General features: G+C 31.8%; 1 protein-coding gene across 6 annotated transcripts in view; it reads left to right on the top strand.

Moving 5' to 3' along the window:
* The window catches only part of LOC148619293 (dynein axonemal heavy chain 3-like), a 53,576-nt gene extending 31,435 nt beyond the window's left edge, over positions 1-22,141 (top strand). For 2 of the 6 annotated variants that reach the window (XM_088579008.1, XM_088579012.1), the window contains 26 exons: positions 606-791; positions 1,636-1,695; positions 4,444-4,611; positions 4,993-5,126; positions 5,355-5,808; positions 6,430-6,647; positions 7,060-7,267; positions 7,627-7,887; positions 8,294-8,495; positions 8,774-9,081; positions 9,464-9,649; positions 9,905-10,147; positions 10,454-10,614; positions 11,454-11,474; positions 13,459-13,616; positions 14,144-14,511; positions 15,049-15,256; positions 15,410-15,660; positions 15,871-16,034; positions 16,423-16,576; positions 16,939-17,067; positions 17,380-17,645; positions 18,221-18,309; positions 18,653-18,777; positions 19,455-19,544; positions 20,884-22,141. In XM_088579008.1, coding sequence (XP_088435134.1) covers positions 606-791; positions 1,636-1,695; positions 4,444-4,611; positions 4,993-5,126; positions 5,355-5,808; positions 6,430-6,647; positions 7,060-7,267; positions 7,627-7,887; positions 8,294-8,495; positions 8,774-9,081; positions 9,464-9,649; positions 9,905-10,147; positions 10,454-10,614; positions 11,454-11,474; positions 13,459-13,616; positions 14,144-14,511; positions 15,049-15,256; positions 15,410-15,660; positions 15,871-16,034; positions 16,423-16,576; positions 16,939-17,067; positions 17,380-17,645; positions 18,221-18,309; positions 18,653-18,777; positions 19,455-19,544; positions 20,884-21,090 — 5,019 coding nt within the window. In that variant the 3' untranslated portion in view covers positions 21,091-22,141. Of the gene's footprint in view, positions 1-605; positions 792-1,635; positions 1,696-3,228; positions 3,241-4,443; positions 4,612-4,992; positions 5,127-5,354; positions 5,809-6,429; positions 6,648-7,059; positions 7,268-7,626; positions 7,888-8,293; positions 8,496-8,773; positions 9,082-9,463; positions 9,650-9,904; positions 10,148-10,453; positions 10,615-11,453; positions 11,475-13,458; positions 13,617-14,143; positions 14,512-15,048; positions 15,257-15,409; positions 15,661-15,870; positions 16,035-16,422; positions 16,577-16,938; positions 17,068-17,379; positions 17,646-18,220; positions 18,310-18,652; positions 18,778-19,454; positions 19,545-20,883 lie in introns of all 6 variants that reach the window. The other 4 variants (XM_088579010.1, XM_088579009.1, XM_088579011.1 and 1 more) reach the window with 4 other exon arrangements.
* The last annotated feature ends 1,608 nt before the right edge of the window (positions 22,142-23,749 follow it).

Raw genomic sequence — 23,749 nt, forward strand, 5'->3', positions numbered from 1 at the left:
TAATTGGAGCAAAGATACATGGCCAATAATTATCATAATCCATACGATACAAGCTAGATTGAATGTGTTGCTTTCGGAAGTCACTGAATACATTATTTTGAACTTTGTATGTGATATTTAATATTATGATATTGTTTTTAAAGTTTATATCTTTACTTAAGTAGCTGTCTTTGTAAGAATCATGCAAGATTTGAAATAAGTGATACACCCTAAAAAGGCTACATATTTTTATTTTTGTAATTAAGTTGTTTTATGGGTCTATACTATGGAATGTGTAATTATTCATTCAAATCTGCCTGCTCTTAGGAGATAATCCACATTGAAAATCCAGTAGATTCTGTTGTATTTGAGTGCCATTTACAGAGTTATCTCCCTTAATTTTGAAATCTACAGTGCATTCTATATAATTTTTATCTCCTAAGAGCACGGGTTATATGAAAAACCACATGTTAATTTCTGTTTACAATGACATTTCAAACAAAATGTCAAAAATAAAAATATGTAGGCTTTTTACCCATGAATCACATTTTGCGTGAACCTTAGCTGGAGTCCTACTTAAAAAAATAAAATAAACAAAGAGACCGTATTTAATATGTTTTTTACAGTTGTTGTTAAAGGCAGGTGTAGAAGGGAAACAGATTGTATTCCTGTTTTCTGACACTCAGATTAAAGATGAAGCCTTCATGGAAGATATAAGTATGATTCTTAATACTGGAGATGTACCTAATATATTTGCCTCAGATGAGAAAGCTGATCTGATTGAGAAAATGCAGGCTGTTGCCAGACAAGAGGTAATATATTGAATATCTGATTTAATGGTCAATCTTGTAAAAATAGTTTGTTACAGTAAACCTTGGTTATTATGAAATTCAAGGGATCATAGAATTTGAATTTAGTTTAGCGTATTCTGTCCTATACTACAAGGAATTCATGGTAAAGATTTCTGCTGGACTAGTTTGATATTGAATATACATGTACTGGATAAGCTAAACTTTATTGCATAGTTTTGATGAAGCTGATTATATTCAGAAATTTTTGTTTACACCAAAGTATTTGTTCAATTTTGAAGGTTCTGCAAATAATCTCTCATTGACTTTTGCCTTTTATCTTGGTTTCTTGAACTCAGGGAACTGAACTAAGTCCTCTGATTATGCTTAATAGAGCAATCCACTGATAGGATTTTAACTTTGGGAATTTGGCACTTTAATATTGGGTTGCTTCTTTAATTTGTAATGCTTATTGCTAGGATAATTCATTATAGCAGAAAATTTTCTGTATCCAGATTATTTCACATGAATTATCAAAGATTTGGTCTGGGTATATTGACATAATTTAAGTGTAAATGTTCTTTGTAACTGGGTTTTATGGTTTTGTACTAATCTCTGTTTTAAATATTAGTAAAAACAAATTATCTTTATTTTTATAATAGTATTCTTGTTACAGTCTGTTTTTCACTTCTCTCTTTATGTTGATATTCAAGTGTTTATGGCTGGGCCGTAATGGCTTTTTCCAGATTTTTTATCGGTAAATTATTTTTTAATTTGTTATTCTGCGATACACAATGTATTAATTTGTTGACACAGACTTGGATAAAAATGATAAGTAGCTGAGTTTATTGGTATATGTTACATCTAGGAAGCTGCAGCCAAGGCAAAGGAAGGAGAGGACAAGAAAACAACTGATCAGGCTTCTAAGGCATTTAATTTATTATCATGCTTTATTATCCATTTTGTTTCCATGTTGCTATTTTTGTTACAGTTTTTTCGAATCTTGACATTGTTGCATTCATTTATTAATTGTTTCTTTTACCAATTAAAAATGAAATCCGTTTTAAGTTACATGGTTGGTTGGTTGTACTGAAAAACTGTTTTTATTAATAAAAATGTTTTTGGTATTCCTTTTGTACTGATTAATACAAATATTATTATTCTTGTTATTTTAAAATGAACATCCACTTTGGAATTAATGGAATATGGAAGTTCCTTGCTATCAATGACGGAAAGGTATTTTGACATTTTGCCTCAGAAAAAATATACCTAAGTAAAGTCATTAGTTTATCTCTGATTTATGGAACCAATTACAAGGTCTTCAGTGATGGTTTCATTTGCAGTCTTAAATGTAAAATAAGATTAATGTTTGGGAATAATTTTTTTATCTAGATTTTCTCAGTATTTTGCCATCCTTATAATCTCCAATCAGTATTCTTTATATTCAGTTTCTATGTTACCATGGTAACAAGGGACTCAGGTCTTTTTGAACTCACTTTTAGGTGTGTTTAATTTTGTAATATTTATTCCACAGTGGCCAGATTTTAAAGAGTGGGGGTTGTAATCACGCCAAAGTACCTTAACTCTGCCACATTTTTTGTGCCTGTTCCAAGTCAGGAAGTTCTGACCCCTGTACGTCTTGTTTCATTTTTACCAATTATTTATTTTTTTATGTTACTTGAGTATATACTGGTAGGGGCAGCTTTTCCGATGTACCTGTGTATAATGATGTTTTGTGGCCAGTTGCAGCCTGCCCTGTGGTATGAAGATTTCCTCATTCATTCATTGAAGACCAATGGGTGGCCTTTGGCTGACATTTTCCTTCCTGTTGGGGTTATTGTCATATACACCTATACCTATTCTTGTTATATTTGTACAGCTAACTGCCTTATTTCGAAGTTATGGTTAAAAAAAATTATTAATTTAATTTTAGTTTCAATTCCTCTGTATGATGAGCTGATGTTGTACATATATTCCTTTTCAGTTGGATTTCTGTTGACTATATTATGATATATGTGTATAATGAATGTTGTGAGATGAGATATACATCATTGTCTGAAGTGAATTTACTCATCTTTTTAAAAAGACTTTTAATATATGTGAAAACTTGTAAATTAAAAAAATTGAAAGCAATACAGAATATGCACCGATATCAGTATAGATTTAGAACTAGTCCTAATAACTATGCTGTCTTGGGAGACTAATTTTTATTTTGCTGGTTTGCCTCCCTGCAACTGAGGCATGAACGTCAGATTAAAAAAATGCTTCAATGAATGTCATGATTGTCTGGACTTATCTAGAACTACTACCAGTACTAGGATCCTCATTAACAAATACTTTTATATTGTAACAAATTGCCCAATTGTCTGTTCACAATGCACTTCTATAAGTTATTATTATGCTTATTTATCTTGAGTGTTTTACGTGATACATAATTTTATAAATATAACAAAAATTTCAGGAGAAAGTATCAGTAAGTAAGGCAGTTGCCATGACAATGAGATATATGATATGTTAGTCATATTACTGCATGACTGTAGATCACAGTCCTACTATATATCTACATGATGTATTAGCTTAGAATATTGGAAAATTTAAATTGAAATTTTTAGTTCACTGTTATTTTGACCCATAGTAATTTTATTCATTTGAAGAGAAGATTTTTTTTTGTCTAAACTTTTATAACATAAGGAAATGAACTAACTGAGTCAAATTATAAACTTAAAAATTTTGTAGCTTTCATTTTTCAGAAGTATATGAAATTACAAAATAAATATGGGTCAAAGTAGTGAACAGTTTCATTTTAGAATTTCTCTAAATTCTATAAGTATAAAGAAATCTTTTCACCAATATGCATGAATCTTTCTGCTTCTTCTATGTATATAGAAAGCGAAGCATGATATAAACTTTGTAATATTTTAGAGGCAGATATGTAGATATGATATGAATTTTTACTCAGTCACGATAAATATATCAAAATCATAGGTGACTGTGCATGCTGTAGTATATACAAACATGACTAAGTCAGCTTGTACTTACACTTTTATTTTCTTTTTACATTTGTGTTAATAAGATTTTGCCATTCTGATTTGTGACTTGAATCCACAAACATTAGTAATCAATTATTTTAACATGAATTTGGATAGGGAGTAGTAGGAGATATCGACTTTGACTTCAGAATTATTGTCAATGTTTGAAGACTGAAAAATAATCATTAGAATTGGTATTATTCAAAGTATAGATAAATGCATGAAGTTCAATAGGAACTTCCTTCTAATGCTTGCATGTTAAAAGCATATTTGTATATGTAATATTAAGACTTGATCTCTACATTGAAAAACTACACAATAGATAGACTAGTATATTGTATAGCCATTATTGTATGATAAATTTTGTTAACCATTAATGACACCATACTGTGATTTATCATATTTTACTTTGTTTGGGTTTTGTATGTAAATTGTGTTGGTTTTTTTTTTTTTTTTTGTAATTCATATACTCTCTGTGTTTTATTAGACCGACTACTTCTAAGTGTACCACTAGCTGTTTAGAGATTTTTTTTTTATCTCATAGAGGTACAAATGATAAGAACTAATGGTCAAAATTCCATTGCTATGTTAAAGGTATTACCAGGTAAAAACATATTTACTAAAATATTGATATTTGTTATTAACAGGGAAAGAAGATGGATGCTACACCCTTGGCAATGTATAACTATTTTATAGACAGAGTAAAGAAGAACTTACATATTGTTCTTGCTATGAGTCCCATTGGTGATGCATTCAGAAATAGACTAAGAATGTTCCCTTCACTCATCAACTGTTGTACAATTGATTGGTTCCAGGTAAGTCTTTAAATAAGTAATAATTAGAATTACATCAATGAGTTCTAGGGACGAAACATCAGGGATGTTCATAAATGTAGGGGGACACAGAATGTCAGCAATGTCTATATATGTTGGGGTCTGAGTTGAAGGAATGGAACTTCAGGGATGTCCTATATATGTAGAGGATCTGAATTATATGGATGGAACATCATTGATATCCTATTTGTAGGCGATCTGTCTCTACTTGTGTGTAATGTAGACTCATAATCAAAGGGTATGCATGCTGTTACTGTTATGTTTAAGGGAGAAAAAAGAAACAAAGTAAATACATATAAATCAATACTAAGATTTAAGATTTTGATTGAGTTCAACTGCTAACTGGAATTGATGATCTTGTAGACATGGCCATCAGATGCATTGGAAATGGTAGCCAATAAGTTCTTAGAGGAGGTAGACTTAGACGATGCCATCAGAAAAGAAAGTGTTGTCATGTGTAAAATGTTCCATGAAAGTGTACGAGAGTTATCTGTAGAGTGAGTATTAAGTTTTCGAGGTTTAATATTTTTGCAGAGATGAAGGAGACCATATAGATTATTGCTTTTACATATAACCCTATACCAAACTATTGTCTCTTAACAAATTTATGTATTAACTCTTAAAATTTCATTTCCAAGCATGATAATATTGCTGTTTTTCTTTATTGTGCAGTTGTGAGATGAATGTTTGCTCAATGAATAATAAGAATCATCTTTATTTTATAGATTCTTGGAGCAGCTAAGGAGACACAATTATGTAACACCTACTTCATACTTAGAATTGATCATGACATTTAAGTCACTTCTTGGTGTTAAACGTGATGAGATTCTCACATTGAGAAATAGATACTTGGTTGGTTTAGAGAAATTAGAGTTTGCTGCTTCTCAAGTGTCAATTATGCAGGCTGAACTTCAAGCTTTACAACCCGAGCTGATTAAAACCTCTGCTGAAACTGAAAAACTTATGATAAAAATTGAACAAGACACTGTAGAAGTTGAGGCTAAAAAGGAGGTTGTTGCTGCAGATGAAGCTGTGGCTAATGCTGCTGCTGCTGAAGCTCAGGGTATTAAAGATGAATGTGAGAGTGAACTGGCTGAGGCTATTCCTGCTTTGGAGGCTGCCATATCTGCCCTAAATACATTGAAACCTTCTGATATTACACTGGTCAAGTCAATGAAGGTAGGTTAATGAATGTTTTAATAGCAACATATATATTTGAAATTCTGCTTTCATGTCTGTTGCAAAGGGGTCAATGTTTCATTATATTACTGTTTGATTATGTAACTTTCAGGGTAAGCAATGGTTCAGCGGTACTGTTATCAAATACCAAAAAATGGTAACCAGTTACCTATTAACATATGTACCTTTGTAGTTGGTTTTACTTGAGTTTTCAACAGACTTAATTCTAAGGAAAACTCTGGAACAGAAAACAATGCAGTAAAAATCAAGAACTATTTTCTGGAAACCTAATTGACTCTAAATCAGATCCTGTTCTTGTCCATGTTGATTACATGTATGGTATAAATGTACACATTTGAATTAACATATTGATAGTTTGAGTTAATAAGATAAGTTGCATTTATCTTAAGGTCAATCCAAATTGAAAATGAAATGGAAATTTCACAAATGTAATTGTTTCTTGAGAATTATATTCTGGTTAACCGGTTAAACCTGTAAAAATTGCAACAGTTAACAAGATAGTAATTTCAAGTGGATTTGAATTTTTTGATATAGAAATTGTCTTTTATTTATCACTGGACTGGGATTTTCTTTAATAGCTTTGATATTTTTTCTACTTAGAACCCACCACCAGCTGTTAAACTTGTGATGGAGTCAATCTGTGTCATGTTGAGTATGAAATCAGAGAGAAAACCTGATCCTGGAGGTTCTGGTAAGATGATAGAAGATTACTGGGGACCATCTCAAAAGTTACTTGGTGATTTCAAATTCTTAGACAGGCTGAAATCTTATGACAAAGATAACATCCCAGCAGCTACTATAAAGAAAATAAGAGAAAAGTAAGTTTTTGATTGTTGTTAGGTGACAATGTAAAAAATATGTGGTTTATTAAAGGCTTAAGAAATATGATTAATGCTAATCAAGCTTCCTAGAATATTTATGATATACCTTTGTGTGTAAAGCTTATTGTACCCACTGGCATACAGCAAGTGGGTAGTATATAGTGATAGGGGTTCCATCCTTCCTTCCGTCCGTACTTCCTTCCAATACCCAGAGGGGTACACTTTTATCTGTTAATCCTCCTACACCATTAAATGGAATTGTTTCATCTGTTTTTAGCCTTTTTTCCCCATCTGAATATAGCTGAAATATTGCTGCTTGGACGTTAAACCCCAACAAACAAAATCTTTTTCCCAAATTGTAGAATTATAATTACATTATGAAAATGATTTTTAAACTTTCTATTTACAGGTACATTTCTAATCCTGAGTTTGATCCAGCCTTAATAAAGAATGCCTCTACAGCTTGTGAAGGTCTGTGTAAATGGGTGAAGGCCATGGATATTTATGATAAAGTAGCTAAAGTGGTTGCTCCAAAGAAAATCAAACTGGCTGAAGCTGAGTCCGACTTGGCCATTCAAATGGAGAAACTCAATGCTAAGAGAGCTCAGCTGAAAGAGGTACTTACTAGAAATGAATACTTACTATTTCAGCAGTGAAGAAATTACTTTGAATCAGAATATTTTGTTATTGTTTTTAGATGTGGACTTTTATCACTGTTTGACAATGTATTGCAGGTATAGTGATGCCTTAATATAGACATGTTTAAGTCACTGTGTATATTTACTTTTTTAAATATTTTTAGTGTGCCTTCTTTAGATGAAAAGCAAACTTTTTGTCAATTTTAAGTTTGACATCAAAATGGTGAAAGGAATATCTGTTAAAATTCAAAAGTTTTTTCGTTAAAAAAAACAGTTATTGGTACCTTGTTCAAACCAAATCTTAAGTTTTAAAAGGTCATAATATGTAACATTTATAGGTAACAGACAGACTACAAGCCCTTAATGATGAATTTGAAGCGATGACACAAAAGAAGAAAGAATTGGAAAATAACATAGATATTTGTGAGAAGAAGTTGGACAGAGCTGAGAAACTGATAGGTGGACTAGGTGGTGAGAAAGATAGATGGACAGAAGCAGCCAGGGTGCTTGGAGATAAATATATCAATATTACTGGTGATGTACTTCTGTCTTCTGGTCTGGTTGCTTATCTTGGAGCTTTCACTGTTGACTATAGACAGGTAAATACCCTTACTTCTGCTGTATGGCACAGGCAGATAAATCTTTTGCTACAATATGTTCCATGTAACTATTGTCTATGATTTTATGTATCATTGATTATCCCTCATACAAAGTCAAGAAACATTTTGAAATTTTTCTGCTCCAAAAATCTATTTTTGTTTGGTAACTCTTTTTAAATTAGTTTAAGTTAATAAAGTTTTGCACAGACACCCAAAACTTCATACAAAAGGCAAAAGTTCATTATCTTGGAGATCATAACATTACTTAAAATTTTGAAACTGGTATAGTAAATGTGGTGAGGGTATACAAGAAATCTGAAGTATTATGTCGTCTTTGGCAACATAAGCTATTGCTTGCCATTACAACCCAGTACATTTTGTTATTACATGTATACTTCTTTTCCAGAAAATTATATCACAATGGCATAAAGCATCAATAGAAAGAAACATTCCATGTTCAGAGAATTTCTCCTTGAACTCAACTCTTGGCGAGCCTGTAAAGATTCGAGCCTGGAATATTGCTGGGTTGCCTGTTGATGCCTTCAGTGTAGATAATGGTATTGTTGTATCAAAATCACGAAGATGGCCACTTATGATTGATCCACAAGGTAAAAGCTTGTTACATTTATAGGACTAACAAACGTGATATTCTTCTGATTTGTATTTTACTCAATAATATCCAATACTAAATAATGATGTCAGATTTGTTTTAAGAATTATTTGTTGTTATATCATCTGTATCCAAACATTTATTATTATTGGAACTTTTTCTACATGATTTTTAGTAGTTATAAAAATTTCCAGATAGGGAAGGCTTTGAGTGACAAGTTTCTATTTAACTGTACAGAGGTATTGAAACTTTTTAAAATGCCCCTTTCTATTTCAGGACAGGCAAACAAGTGGGTTAAGAACATGGAAAGAGAAAACAAACTTGGTGTAATCAAACTGTCTGATGCTAACTATTTGAGAACTCTAGAAAACTCTATACAGTTTGGTACCCCTGTACTGCTAGAGAATGTAGGAGAGGAATTAGATCCTATTTTGGAGCCTATTCTTCAGAAACTGACTTTCAAACAACAGGGTGTAGAGTACATTAGACTTGGAGATAATGTGATTGAATATTCTAAAGACTTTAAATTATACATTACAACAAGACTGAGGAACCCACATTATCTTCCTGAGATCTCTGTCAAGGTAAGTACATCTTTAACAATTGAGTATAAACCCATTTTTACCATGAAAAGAGCTGCACTGGGGACTTCCAATAGAAAAGACATACAACTTGCTTTAAATATTCTATCACTATACCATTCAAATGAGCAAAATTGTCAACATCCAAAATTCAGTACATTGTAAAATATAATAACATCTCATGCTCTGAAGGATACAAAAATATTGGATTGTTTTGGTGTCAATATTATGACTAATTTTTTTAAAGAATTATTACACTTTCAGCTGATATTGGTTATATTAGATGGTATCATAAATAGCTTAAGCAAAGAAATTATTAAAGTTCCAGCATCTTTGTTGTACTATTTTGACAATTTTTTTTAAATATCAAATGTTTGAATTTCAGGTGTGTCTGGTAAACTTCATGATTACACCACAAGGTTTAGAGGACCAGTTGTTAGGTATTGTTGCTGCTAAAGAGAAACCAGAGTTAGAAGAGAAGAAGAACCAACTTATCATTGAAAGTGCTTCTAATAAGAAACAATTGAAGGAGATTGAAGATAAGATCCTAGAAGTCCTGTCGTCTTCAGAGGTAAAAACATTGGTTATTGGTACATCATTAAGGAGAGATTTTGTTGATTTAAAAATAGATACCACACTTATTTTATGTATGGCTAGGTAAACTTATCAAGATTTATTGTCAAGGAAGAAACTACTGCATGTTGTTACTTGGTGTCATTAGAAAATCATAAATGATAATTACAGATAAAAAAATGTGGATTATGTTGATGTAACATAGCTTTCATTATGTCAGGAATTTGATTTCTGTATTCCTATTACTTTTCAGGGCAACATTTTGGAGGATGAAACTGCCATCAAAATCTTGTCTTCATCTAAAGTTCTATCAGAGGAGATCTCAGCAAAACAGGAGATAGCTGCTGAAACAGAGAAGGAGATTGATGAGACAAGGAATGGATACAAACCTGTGGCTATTCACTCTTCTATACTGTTTTTCTGTATCTCAGACCTGGCTAACATTGAACCAATGTACCAGTATTCTCTTACATGGTTCATTAATCTGTATCTACAGGTACAGTGTTAGAAAAATATCTTCATTTTCATGATGAGATTTACTAGTCATAACAATAAAAACAGATAACAAACTGCTATTGATGATGATAATACCTTGCATAATGTTAGCTTTTTATTAATTTATTCTACAACTAAACTCTCTAGAAATTACAACATTAAAACTAAAATGACACATAAAAATCTGGTAATTACATACAAAATGATACTGCAGTGATTACTTTGTTACCAGAACTAAAACTACTCAAGATTAAAGTTCTATATTCTGAACGCAGGGCAATGACCAGATATGTATATTATTTTCCAGTCCATATTGAACAGTAGTCCATCCAAAGTTCTGGAGGAGAGAATATTCAATCTGAATGACCATTTTACCAACAGTATCTACAGAAATGTTTGTCGTTCTCTGTTTGAGAAGGACAAACTATTATTCTCCTTCCTGTTGTGTATTGGCATACTTAAAGGAATGTAAGTACAATATATGCATTATGCATGTCCTTTCCAAATTAACCACCTAACAGTATGTTCCCATGTACACTGTCTGATCCCTAGCTAAATATTAAAGGTTACTCTGTACATGTAAAATGTGCCTTCATCATAAAGCAAACATGTTATTCATGGATGGACATAGAGGCATCATTCAGATTATGAAACTGTTTTACTGGCAGTTTAAAAGTTGTGAGTAGCATGATATTATGTTAGTTTTTGTTTTAGTGTTAACAGAAGTCAGAACAAGAAGTTTCTGTGTAAACTTGATTAACCTTTACAGGGTATAAAACATGAAAAAAAATATGTATGAGAATAATATCTTTACTGGCACATATACTATACATGTACATTGCTTGAAAATCTTGAAAATATAAATTTATTTGCATGAGCTTTCAAAACAGATAGATTAAGACGGTTCTTGTGATTCTGTTTTGCGGCAAGTATAAATAAATTTTATATTATGTGGTAAGGTCTTGTATTGTTTTTATCCTGCAACTGTATTTCATTGTGAATTTCACAGGAAAATCTTTAATAGACATTAAATTGTATTATTGATGTCATCCCTTTAACACAGATGTATGGCAGAAACACTATATCCATGATAAAAACATGAACATGTTTTTTGTTTTTTTATTTTGGGTTTCCATATTTGTTTATGCTTTCTAGACCCTTTTACAAACAGCAAAATTAAAAACATTCAGTAATTGTAGAATTGCTTGCTTTATGAAAAAAATATACTTAAACATTTGTTATTCGATTGAGAAAGAATTGTTTATGTGTGAAATAAGAAGCATTATATTTTATTGACTGTTTGTTAGGAGTAATCCTAATACTTCAGCGTAAGTATAAACAAAGAACCAGACTATTGGTTCCAGTATGTACTGTAGTTTGTAATGGGAGCACATGTCTAGTGCTATTTCTATCTTCATACCAGTCATAGAATCCTAGTTATTGTAGCATATCTTTATTGGTTTAAGTTTTTAGAACAAACATTTCTTTAGGACCTATTTTTTAAATTCTTATATGTTTTGGTCAAATTTCTGATTTAATCTGACAATAATTTTATTTGTATTCATGGTGTTGTTGACTTGATCATTTTATTTGTAATAAATTTTCTTTTCTTCCCCTTCTATTTCTTATTTCAAAAGCCATTGATCTCAACTTTTCCTATATAAAACTAGAGAGTATTATACTTTAACATGTTAAAAACCTGACTGCGTATATCTTTTCACAAGCTAGCATGGTATAAAGGAAATAACAATTTATCAAGGAAAAACTCACTATGGTCCTGGTGTTGACATTTTTACATGGTTTCATCAGTCCATTTATACTGTTAAATGAGGAAAAATTGTTGATTTTTTATGAACAAATTATCCTAGAAACCATCATTCCAGAGATTTAATTATCCTAGAAACCATAATTCCAGAGATTTACTTATCTCGTGTTGTTTAATAATTTGTTTGAACTACTTTTAAAATTTAACTTCTTTGAAATGAAACAGATAAAGTAATAGCTTCAACAGTAGTAGTGGACTGATCTGCATGTACATATATTCCCTATGATTGATGTGTTTAAAAACCTGTACTCATAGTATATATTTATGGTAATGATGCTAATCAGTATGTATTGATAATGAGCATAGATCATGGCTTGCTTTATGTACCCACACTTGCAGTATAATGTGCTAGACTTAATAGAGAAAAAATTAATTGATTCACATGTAGATGGGATGAAATTTTATTGCTTATTTTTGCACTTTGGACAATATTTAAGTATTGTGTTTCACTTTAATTAAAGAATACCATTTTAGGTTGTAATTTACAGAAAATTTTTAAAAATTAAAAATGATTTGGCACTCATATGGCATAAATATGTAAACATTCAGAGATTCTAAAGTTCTAGGCATGAAGATCCATATTGTTTCAAGGATGAGTTATTTAAAACTTGAGTAACACTTGGAAATGTTTACCATCAAAAGTAGATAAATAAAGAGGTCTTTTATAGTTTTGCATGATCATTGTAACATTTGTTACTATCAAAAATAGACAAACTAAGGTGTCTTTCATAGATTTTCTTCATTATTTAAATGTTTGTGATGTTTTGTGACAAGTACCTGTATTTTATATGCTGGTCTTTGTAGATGGGATATATTATAATATACCATTGTGTGTCATTCACACTGTCCATATTAACTCAAAATGCTTCCACCAATTTTCATGAAACTTTGGGAAACTGTTTTTTATGTATTGATGTAAGCTCCTTTTGGGTTTTTATGAATTTTTCAGTTTTATTACTTTTCAAGCTCTTGAATTTCATTAATAGAAATGGGGATTCAAATGTACTTCTAACAATTTATATGAAGCTTTGGTTAATTGTTTATTTCTTATAATGCAAGGTCCCTTTAAATTATTCCAGATTTCATATTTTATGTTTTAGAGTAATTGAACTTTATTCATAAAAAAAATGGGTGTGTTCCCTGTTGGTTTATTATTTCATGTCCATACTTTCCATATTGTGTACATGGATCAGTGCATATAGTGGGAGCATTTTGATTTTCTTTTTTTCAGATGGGGTACAGTCAAATCTGTACTTATATTAACATTTTTTTAATATTTTAATCAGTAACTGCTTTCATGTTTCCATTGGATTTACGCAATCACAACACATTTGTGACCCATTATTTTGATGAATACATGTTGCTTATTTTTGTTTACTTTATGTACTGCTTTGCTGTTTTAACTTTTAGAATAAACTTAGAAACAATTATGTTTTAGTTGATTACTAGTGCTTTTAATTAATTGTATTCATGCTTGGTTTTCCCAGGGGCAGAGTAGATGACACAATTTGGCGCTTCCTGTTAACTGGAGGTGTTGCCCTTGAGAATCCACATGCAAATCCAGCTCCAGAATGGCTCAGTGAAAAATCCTGGGGAGAAATCGTTAGAGCCTCATCCCTTCCCAATCTTAAAGGATTCTTTGAACGTAAGTAGGAAGAGCCACATCCCTTCCCATTTCAAAAGGATTTTTTTAACATAAGTAGAGGAGAAATTGTAAGAGCCTTATCCCTTCTCATTCATGAAAGATGTTTTTAACATAAGTAATGGGGCCTTCTCACATCTTATTGAACCAGAATTACTGAGTATTGATTTATTTTGGAAATGCTGGTATTGTTTTACCTTGTATAATTTTTCAAAGTAGGCAATGAAATGTTTATGAATGGTATGATGCATAATCAAAAAACATTGCACTTTCAGGGTTGATAAAACACACTCAAACTTCATCTTAAATATGGTTTCAATTTTACATTGCATCATATATGATTGAATATGTGTTTAGTAAAGTTACTATTGTTTCCTGTAATTCATAGTTATATTAAGAAATTGTAAATCAGCAGTTAATACAAGTATGTTGATGTTTATAATTTTTGCTACTGTCATCTGCAATTTCTGTTCCTTGTGCAGAATTCATTTTATATTTCTGTAATATTTACAAATGATCTTCCATTTCAGATGTGAGAGACAATATTGACAAGTGGAAACCATTGTATGATTCTTCAATGCCACAAGATTTTAAACTTCCTAGTCCTTTTAATATCCTGACTGGTTTGGATAAGATGATTGTTCTACGATGCTTCAGACCTGACAAGATGGTTCCTGCTGTACAAGACTTTATCATTGATAATCTTGGACAATCCTACATTGAACCTCCAACCTTTGACCTTGCAGGATCATTTGCCGATTCAAACTGTTGTTCACCATTAATTTTTGTGTTGTCTCCTGGTGCTGATCCCATGATGGCCTTACTGAAGTTTGGTGAAGACAGAGGTTACACTCAAGCAGGAGGAACAATTCAGACCATTTCACTGGGTCAAGGACAGGTAAGCATATCCTCAGGTAGAAGGAAAAATATGGGCAATCACATTGGGGTAAGGACAGATAAGGATACTGATATGGTGGAGAACAATGAAGATCATTTCACTGGGTCAAGACATATAAAGATTTTTACAGGAAGGATTCATCCAGACTGTCTCAGTGGGTTCAATTAATGATACTCATAGACAAGGAAATCTACTCACTGCATTGGGTCAAGAACAAGAGAAGGAAATTTTCAGGCATTTTATATTATTTAAACTATCTCACAGTTTGATAAGGGTGCACTTCATCGGCACTTAACTTAAGAAACCAGGAAATTACATTAGAACAACCAAAATCATGACTGAAATAGTTCTAGCAGTTATAGTAACCATAACTCTTCCTTTTTGAATTAGGTAATAAAACAGCATTCATGCTGGTTACCACTAACTTTTATTTAACACAATATTTATATTAATTATTATAAAGATGACACAATTGTTTTATATACCCGTACAAATAACAATGACGCATTAAGAATAAATGACATTGTATTGTTTTAGGGACCTATTGCTGCCAAGATGATTGACAAAGCTATTAAGGATGGTACTTGGGTAGTACTACAGAATTGTCATTTAGCCACAAGCTGGATGCCTACATTGGAGAAGATCTGTGAGGAAGTGATCAGACCAGATAGTACACATGAGAACTTCAGACTTTGGCTTACTAGTTATCCATCAGACAAGTTTCCGGTCTCTATCTTACAGAATGGTTTGTATTCCTATTCATATCTTATTTTACACAGTTGACTATTAACTTATAATAGTAATTATGAAAATATTTTAAATGCTAAATGTGTTCATGATTGCTTGATTATTTTTTCTTGTTTTCCATTGTAAATACCACTGTCTTTTGTTTTACCAGGTGTCAAGATGACCAATGAACCACCAAAAGGAATGAAGAACAATCTACTGAGATCTTACATGAATGATCCAATCTCTGATGCTAACTACTTTGGAGGATGTAACAAACCAGTAAAGTTCCACAAGATGTTGTTTGGTCTATGTTTCTTCCATGCTATGGTCCAGGAGAGAAGAAAGTTTGGACCACTTGGATGGAATATTCCATACGAGTTTAACGAATCTGATTTACGTATTAGCTTGCGGCAAATGTTGGTAAGAATTTGATATGAGTTAGCTTGGTTATATTTTGTCCTATAAAGTAATAACAATCATTTTCATTAGCTTCTTATGCTTAACATGTTATATAATGCTCAATATATACCTAAGTTGTTGATAGAAAAGAATTAATTCTCTATACATATTGAGTAACTATTCTATTTGTTGGAATTTTCCTCCTACATTAATCATGTTGGTATTCCATAGATGTTCCTGAATGACTATGAAGAATTACCACTACCTGCACTAACATACCTGACAGGTGAATGTAATTACGGTGGTCGTGTCACTGACGACAAAGACAGACGTCTACTAATGTCTCTTCTGTCAATTGTTTATGTGGAAGATATTATAAAAAATGCTGATTACAAGTAAGTATAGAGCAATATCTTCAGTAATGTTTTGACTGAAAAGTTTTACCATACCTACACTTTCCTTTTGTAGATTAAAAAATAATGTCTGCTTTTAATATTGTGATTCTGTTATGTCAAGAATATTTCTTTCATCTTAAAGTTCTTTAAATTACATAATACAAGTTAATAAACAAGATGCATATTTTACAAATTTACTAATTGTCACAATTTTACCACTTTGTTTTTTTTGTGGTTGTAGCTTTACTTGTTAATTCATAGCTTTATACTGCCCCTTACAAAAAGTTGCCAGTGGATTTAAGATCAAATAGTTATTATTTGTCACTGGTACTGCCATTAATGGTTTGTTTTTCTCATGTCAATAGTTTTGACTTTTTTCTCTTCCCAGGTTTTCTGACAGTGGAAAGTATTATGCTCCTGAAGAAGGGCCCCATTCAAAGTATGTAGAATATATCAAATCATTACCAATTAATGCTTCACCAGAAGTATTTGGTCTCCATGAGAATGCTGACATTACTAAAGACAACAAGGAAACCAATCTGGTAAGTGTTATCAACCTGTCTCAAACTTTTTTCTGATCTTTACTTCAACAATATTAATCTTACTACAGTGAAGTCTTTCTAAACACAGCCAATGATAAACCAATAACCTGTATAAACCAGATATCTCCTGAAGTCCATTCATATCTGTTTTAATACTTTATTACCTGTGCAATCTGAAGAACAGATCTATCAGTCTGAAACAGGGTTGGATCAGACAATTTTCACTGCATAATATACATCATTACAATACATTTTACATATGAAGATGTGACCTAGTCGATTTTTTTTTCACTAAAAATAAACATACAGGGATTTTGTGTAAAATGATGAACAGATAATTGCATTGAGTATTTGTGTTACAGCTGTTTGAAAACATTCTGATGACTTTACCAAGACAGTCGGGAGGAGGAGGCAAGTCAACCTCTGATGTTATCAAAGATCTGGCTGCTGATATTCTCAGTAAACTTCCTAAACCCTTTGATATGGAACAGGTGAGTATCACCCCACCCTCCGATAACATTTACTCAAGTAGCATGGGTATCAAGTAATGGAATTGATTGGTAGTAATGTGATCTCCCCATGCTTTCACTGCATTTGTGACTTGGTTACTTAAACTAGTTTTGGATATGGTTCATTTTGTAAAATCTGCTTTTTGATTAGTTTAGATATTTATTTTTTTATTTCAATTCTAATGCTTAACATGTGTTTCTGAAATAAAATTTTCTTGTAATCACTGTGAACTGTCAGTTTTCTTCAGAATTTAGGAATTACTGCATGTTTTTGTGGTTTTATTTTGTATACAGATTATGAAGAAATATCCTGTTGTATACAATGAATCTATGAACACTGTGTTGCGTCAGGAGTTGATCAGATTCAACAGACTTACACATGTGGTACGTGTGTCACTAATCAATCTTCAGAAAGCTATCAAAGGATTAGTGGTGATGTCCTCTGATCTGGAGGAAGTGTTCGAGAGTATGTTGAATGGAAAGGTACCAGCAGTCTGGGCATCAAAGTCCTACCCGTCACTCAAACCTCTTGGAAGCTATATCAATGATCTACTTGCAAGGTTAGTGAATCTTATGAAAAAAAATTCAGCAAAATATTTGCTAAACAGTTTTTGTTTTGCTGAAACAATTTCCTTTTCCTATCTAATATAGTTATTTAACAAATAATTGATGATGGTGAGGGTCTTATGGCAATATATGATCTGTCGGTTTCTTAATATCATATTTTTGGGCAACCAACTGTTCCATATATTGCAATTTGACCCAAAGTATCATAAACTGTTTTTATGTATTATACTTTTCAAATATAGTTTACTCAGGAAAATTCATGTAGAAGAAAAAAAGAATAACATTTATAACTTTTCAACTTTTCAAATTATAATGTCACATTCTTAATTTGAAAGCCAGGAGGTGTATATAATTTCCTAGTGATCCAAATAATATAGCATGAGCCAGCAGATATATCTTAGAACAGAAACAAATAAAAATTTTGAAATACGAAATCCCATATTTTTTAAAGTCCAAAGTTGAAATTTTTGAATTACCTTAGAATCTGTTGGGGTTTTTTTGTGATGGATGAAAAGCTTTAGTCTGTATTTTCCTCATTTAATCCCTATGATTAAATTATTTTTTACAGATTAAAATTCTTTAATGACTGGATTGATAATGGTGCTCCGCCAACATTCTGGCTGTCAGGATTTTACTTCACTCAGTCTTTCTTGACAGGTAAGTTATTGTCACTGTAGGAAATTTATTTCATGAAAAACTCTTTAAAGCTTACATGTATAATATACTTGTTGACCCTCTAAACAGCAGCAGCATTGTTTAGTTTTTAATGTTATATGACAAAAAACAATTTTTGACAGGCTCCATAATAAAAATTCAGATTTGAAATTTCCTTAACTCTTTAAAGAAGAAATAGTAAAAATCTACTAACTAAATTACAGTTGTAACCAGGAAGAAATATTTGTGTAAAATATATGCATGAATCACCTATTGTATTATTCTTACGTGGAACCTTTCTTGACTGATTTATTGAAAACTATTGAGACTTTTGTTGATATTATAGGTGTGTCTCAGAACTTTGCCAGAAGATATACAATCCCTATTGATACCATAGGATTTGAGTTCCAGGTGGTACTGGAAGGAGATGTAGATACATCAGTTAAACCTGATGATGGAGCATATGTATATGTAAGTCCTATCAAGACTCTTTGGTAACACAGAATTTCAAGCTCCAAGCAGTGGCAGTGGTTTGTTTCCTCTCTTACAAACCGCTGTAGACAGGCCTTACAAATCAAACATTGTTTGACAAAGGGAAAACATTTCCTTGTTGTTCATTGAAAACCCATGGGTAATCTTTAGCTGACATTTTTCATCCAGGTGGGGTTGTTGTCTCTTTGACATATTTACCATATTCATTCTCCTTATATAGTGTAACATCATTCACATTTTCCTGAATTTGCAAGATTTTGGACTGGCTGTAGCTGTCTAGAGTAAATTATGAATGTCAGACACTGTTTTGGAGGTTGACAATTATATGTTATCGGTTATGATTTACTATTTTGATGATGTATAAGGAATAATATTAATTGTAGTTAATTCTAAAAGTCAATTTTCAAATTTGTCAATTACAGCATGAATAATTCTCACTCCTATACTTAAAAGTCAAGTGTTCTGTTTGTAAAGTGACAAAATATTTTAGACCTTTTTACTTTTAAAGAGGAGTTTATACATAAATGATCATTTCCTCTGATACTTAAAAAATAAAATGGTTTCAGATGCTTGGCTGGAATATCTAAAGTTTAATTGTGCATATCTCTGTTCAATAATGAATTCAGTTTCCGTATTAAATTTTTGATGTGTTGCAGGGACTGTTCATAGAGGGTGCCAGATTTGACAAGGATACCAGATACCTGGGAGAATCCTTACCCAAGATATTGTTTGAGTCACTACCTATTGTATCCTTTCTGTATTGACTAGAATATTAAATTTTTGGAAGTTTACTGTTCTGTTTCTAAAAGTCTGATTATTATTTGGTGAAAAAGTATATCAGTGAAAGCTAAAACCTTAAGATATAAATTATGTATTAAATTTACTGCTATTATTAGATTGCCAGTAATGAAACTATATTTCGGTTAGAATTAAGTTTGGAATTTCTATCATTTTTCCATGTTACCAAAATTAATATATTTCTAGAAAAAATGCCTACAAAAACAAAGATAATAATTCAGGTTTACACTACAAAAGTGCTTTAAAACCAATCATAAAGGAGAGCGTGTATGCTTTATTAACTATGTCCACCTGTATGCCTGATACTCATACATGTATTTACTATGCACTTTTCTCAGCAAATGCAGGTTACAGCCACTTCATAATTCATATACAACCTAAGCTAGGGGTCCTATATCACACTTATCAAATTCAGACCATTCATAAACCTACTTCCTATTTACCAAAATAGTATTTTCAAGCATTTATGACAGCATCTGGGATGTGTGCACCAGGTGATGGAATGGGGTACCCCTGGCGTGTTACATGCTGGGGTTGTCAGGCTATAATACGGAAAATCTGACCACAAACCATAGCGGTGTACCATTGTTGGGAAAGATGCCATGTTCCTCACTCGTTAAAGAACCCTGCTGTGGTATTCGATAGGAGTAGGAACCTTTGTGCTCCGCCACAGGAGGCTTAATTGCCCGACCCTACCCATCCCCTATTTCTAGTGGCAATCAAAGTTTGTCGGCCCTATTATCCTTGTGTCCCATCCCTTGTTTCATTTCATCATCATTCATGTTCATTGTATCATCCATTTCATGTTCATTGCCTGAATATAGCTGAAATATTGCTGCTCAGGCATTAAACTCCAACAATCAATCAATCAACTGTCTAGTTATTTTATATTTCTCTGATCTGATTCTCAGGTTAAGGCGACTACCACTTTCTGTTTGCATTTTCATTATGTGGTTATGATGCACTGGGCTGCAGGTTTATTAAGAGTGGGCTATTAGTTTTCATAGATTTCTTGTTTTAACATATTTTACCAGTTTAATATAAACATTTTTGAGGCATTCAGTCTATCAAGCTCATTTAGTACTTTATTGATAATTTGCCCAAAAGAAAAAAAAAGAGATACCAATTCGCTTTAATGATGGGTGTTACTTCTGTTATAGAATGGTTAACTCCATAATTTTATTATAAATGGTATAAAAAAAAGCATAATTTGTGTTACTCTTTTTTTTTCTTTTTTATTGATGTGCTGGAATGTAAAAAAACATTTCTTCCTTAACACACTACTAGATCTGGCTAAGGCCAAATGAAGAATCCAAGTTTACTGTGCTGCCTCATTACAACTGTCCTGTATACAAGACAACAGCCAGAAGAGGAGTATTGTCAACCACTGGACATTCTACTAACTTTGTCATGTTTATGAAGTTACCATCTGACAAACCACAGAAACAATGGATAAACCGTGGTGTGGCTGGCTTATGTCAGTTAGATGACTAGTGACCACAGACGTTGTTATTGTTATTGTTCCGTCCGATATATTTAAGTCTTATAATGTGATATTTTGTTATCATTTATAATGACACTGCTGAGGAATCAAAGTATTTATAATTGTTAATGTTGATTTTTTACACAATTTAATATTTTTTGTACACTGGTTCTAATATGACATACATGTATTTCTTTGTACATGTAACTAATTTTTTTCCGTCCAAACTTTTTAAACATTCCTAAGAAAAACTGCTGACCTTTGTAATGGTGCATTTATTTGTCCAGATGTAGTGTGATAAATTTAAGTCATTAGTTTAGAGTTGTCATTTGATTTCAGTTCCCCTTTTGTTAAATGTATTTTTTTGTTACAGGGTGTGCCAGTTCATTTTCTAGCATTAGTTGCCAAACATTTTACCTGTATACAGGGTTTTATATCTGGCTTTCACCAGCTTGGCCTTTTAACAGTTTATATACAGTAAACAGATTTCACTGTGTGTTCTGACTGTGATCAATTTTTTGTGCTATCTCTTTTTTACATTTTGCCATTCCTACTGATATTTTGTCAGTATCATATTTAGATTTATTTTTTGTTTGTTATGTTCAGGAGGTTCACTCAGTAGCTATGTTGGATTGGTCTCGGTTAATCAATTGAAGGACTGGCATTAATAAGAATTGTAGAGACTGTGTACAGAGATGAGTTTGGTGAACATTTTATTCTGTGATATTTATTGATTTATTTTAATAATTTGTATCTTTTATTTATACATATGAAATTCAGTGTGAAATTAAATATATATTTTTATTATTTTTCAACTTTCTCTATAAATAGCTGCTGACTTCATGTATATGTAAATAAACCATAGGACTGTATAAAGGATAGATTTTACATTGTTAGATAATGATTATGTAGCTTTTGGCAGTAGTAGAAAGTTCTGCAGAATTTATTCTTTATACAAGACTTCTTTTTTTGTTGTGCCAAGTCTGTTTACATGAAGTATTTTGGTTTGACTAATCCATCTCATATGTTTATAGTGGAAATAAAAGTTATTTCTTGTGAAAACCTTCTGCTCTTATCAGCCAACTCGGCCCTATATTCTTTGTTGTAAATACCCATAAACCAATCAGTTGCCCTCTGATATTCTTGGTGACTACCCTTACCACCCAAAGAAATGTCCATGATTATACTACAAAAGTAGCCATGCTTTCAGCATGAAATGCACAAAAAAAAATTGGAAAATTTTATATGCAATAGCATCACCTAGATAATATAATTTAGAACTAAGGTCATCACAAACCTTAAACAGTATTGTGTGTTTACCTATTCATTTTCCAATATTATGTAAAATAACCCTCAGTTCGCCAACATGCAAAGGATTTTTAACCTCTTGTTGGAGGCATGGACTTCATATTATCAATAGGAGGTGTTTTTGACATTTTATCACACCAGACTGTTTTAAATATAGATTTTTGAAAAAAAAAAAAACATCAGAAAATGAATAGAACATTTTTATAACATTGTAGTATCTGTATCTAGGTGCTGCTTATATTATTTTGGGAATAGACATGCCAAATGTAATTGTCATTGATTTTTATCAAATTCTATTTAGAAGTTTCAGAGCAGATCTTTAAAGAGAAGTTAACAACACATGACGTTGCAGACAGATCCATAGTGATGACAATAGCTCACATGGCATATAGGCCAGGTCTACTAAAAAGTGGTAATAAAATGGCAAATCTGTCGAAAAATATTAAATATTAAAGATTGTTATCCAAGTAACGCAGCATTTCACATGAGACCTTCAATTAATCAACTGTGCTTCTATATTCTACATGTACAGCTTAAATATATCTATATTGATATAAATTCTGTATCCTATCTTTTTTTTGACAAAATATTTGTCCAGAATGTAGTTGACAATTTGACATTCCAATAGAAACAGTTTCCAACTTGTTAACAGTTTCTCCAAACTATAGCAGTCATTCTACACGAGAACATTTGGACAGGCCCTTTATCACCCAGATCATGTACATTGTATTGTTGTTGAACATTCCAATGAATTCAGTTCATGACAGACTGAGCTTTTTCCATTTGAAATCTTACACTTAGAAATCAAAGAAAGAAGAAAATCTCAGGGCTAGGACAAATGTTATACCATCTATCCATGATCTCTTACCTAACATGTTAATCCAGTTCCCTGGTCAGTATCATAAGTGGCCCATGGATCGCTTAGTATAAAGACTCGGGTCACCATCGATGGATATGCACAATATAAGAATAAATTGCCCCTTATGAAATAAAATAAAAACAAAGAAGATATTATCTAAATTAACTTAAATATTGTGCATTTATATCGAAAGATAATGTACTGTAAAAATACTTACATTTGTGGGATACAAATTTTTGTGCATTTCGTGTCGACTCAAACCACAAAATTAAATTCCTGACAAAATACATATTTTCCGTTTATATGTACTGTGAAATATATCAAACCACGATTTTAAGGAACCAACGAATTGTCTGCAATCCAGAAAAATATTTTTTTTTAGGTTTGAAAAAAAGTAAAAAAAAAATATTCTAAGCCATTCAAAAGATGGAAGATGTCACTGGTGACCCACAGTTATATTTAAGTGAAACTTGTGGAATGAAGATATTACCTGGGCTGCCAGG

Source organism: Perna viridis, chromosome 4 (genome assembly GCF_037379345.1).
Source record: "Perna viridis isolate PV_CMFRI_1.1 ecotype Kerala chromosome 4, ASM3737934v1, whole genome shotgun sequence".
Taxonomy (NCBI): domain Eukaryota; kingdom Metazoa; phylum Mollusca; class Bivalvia; order Mytilida; family Mytilidae; genus Perna; species Perna viridis.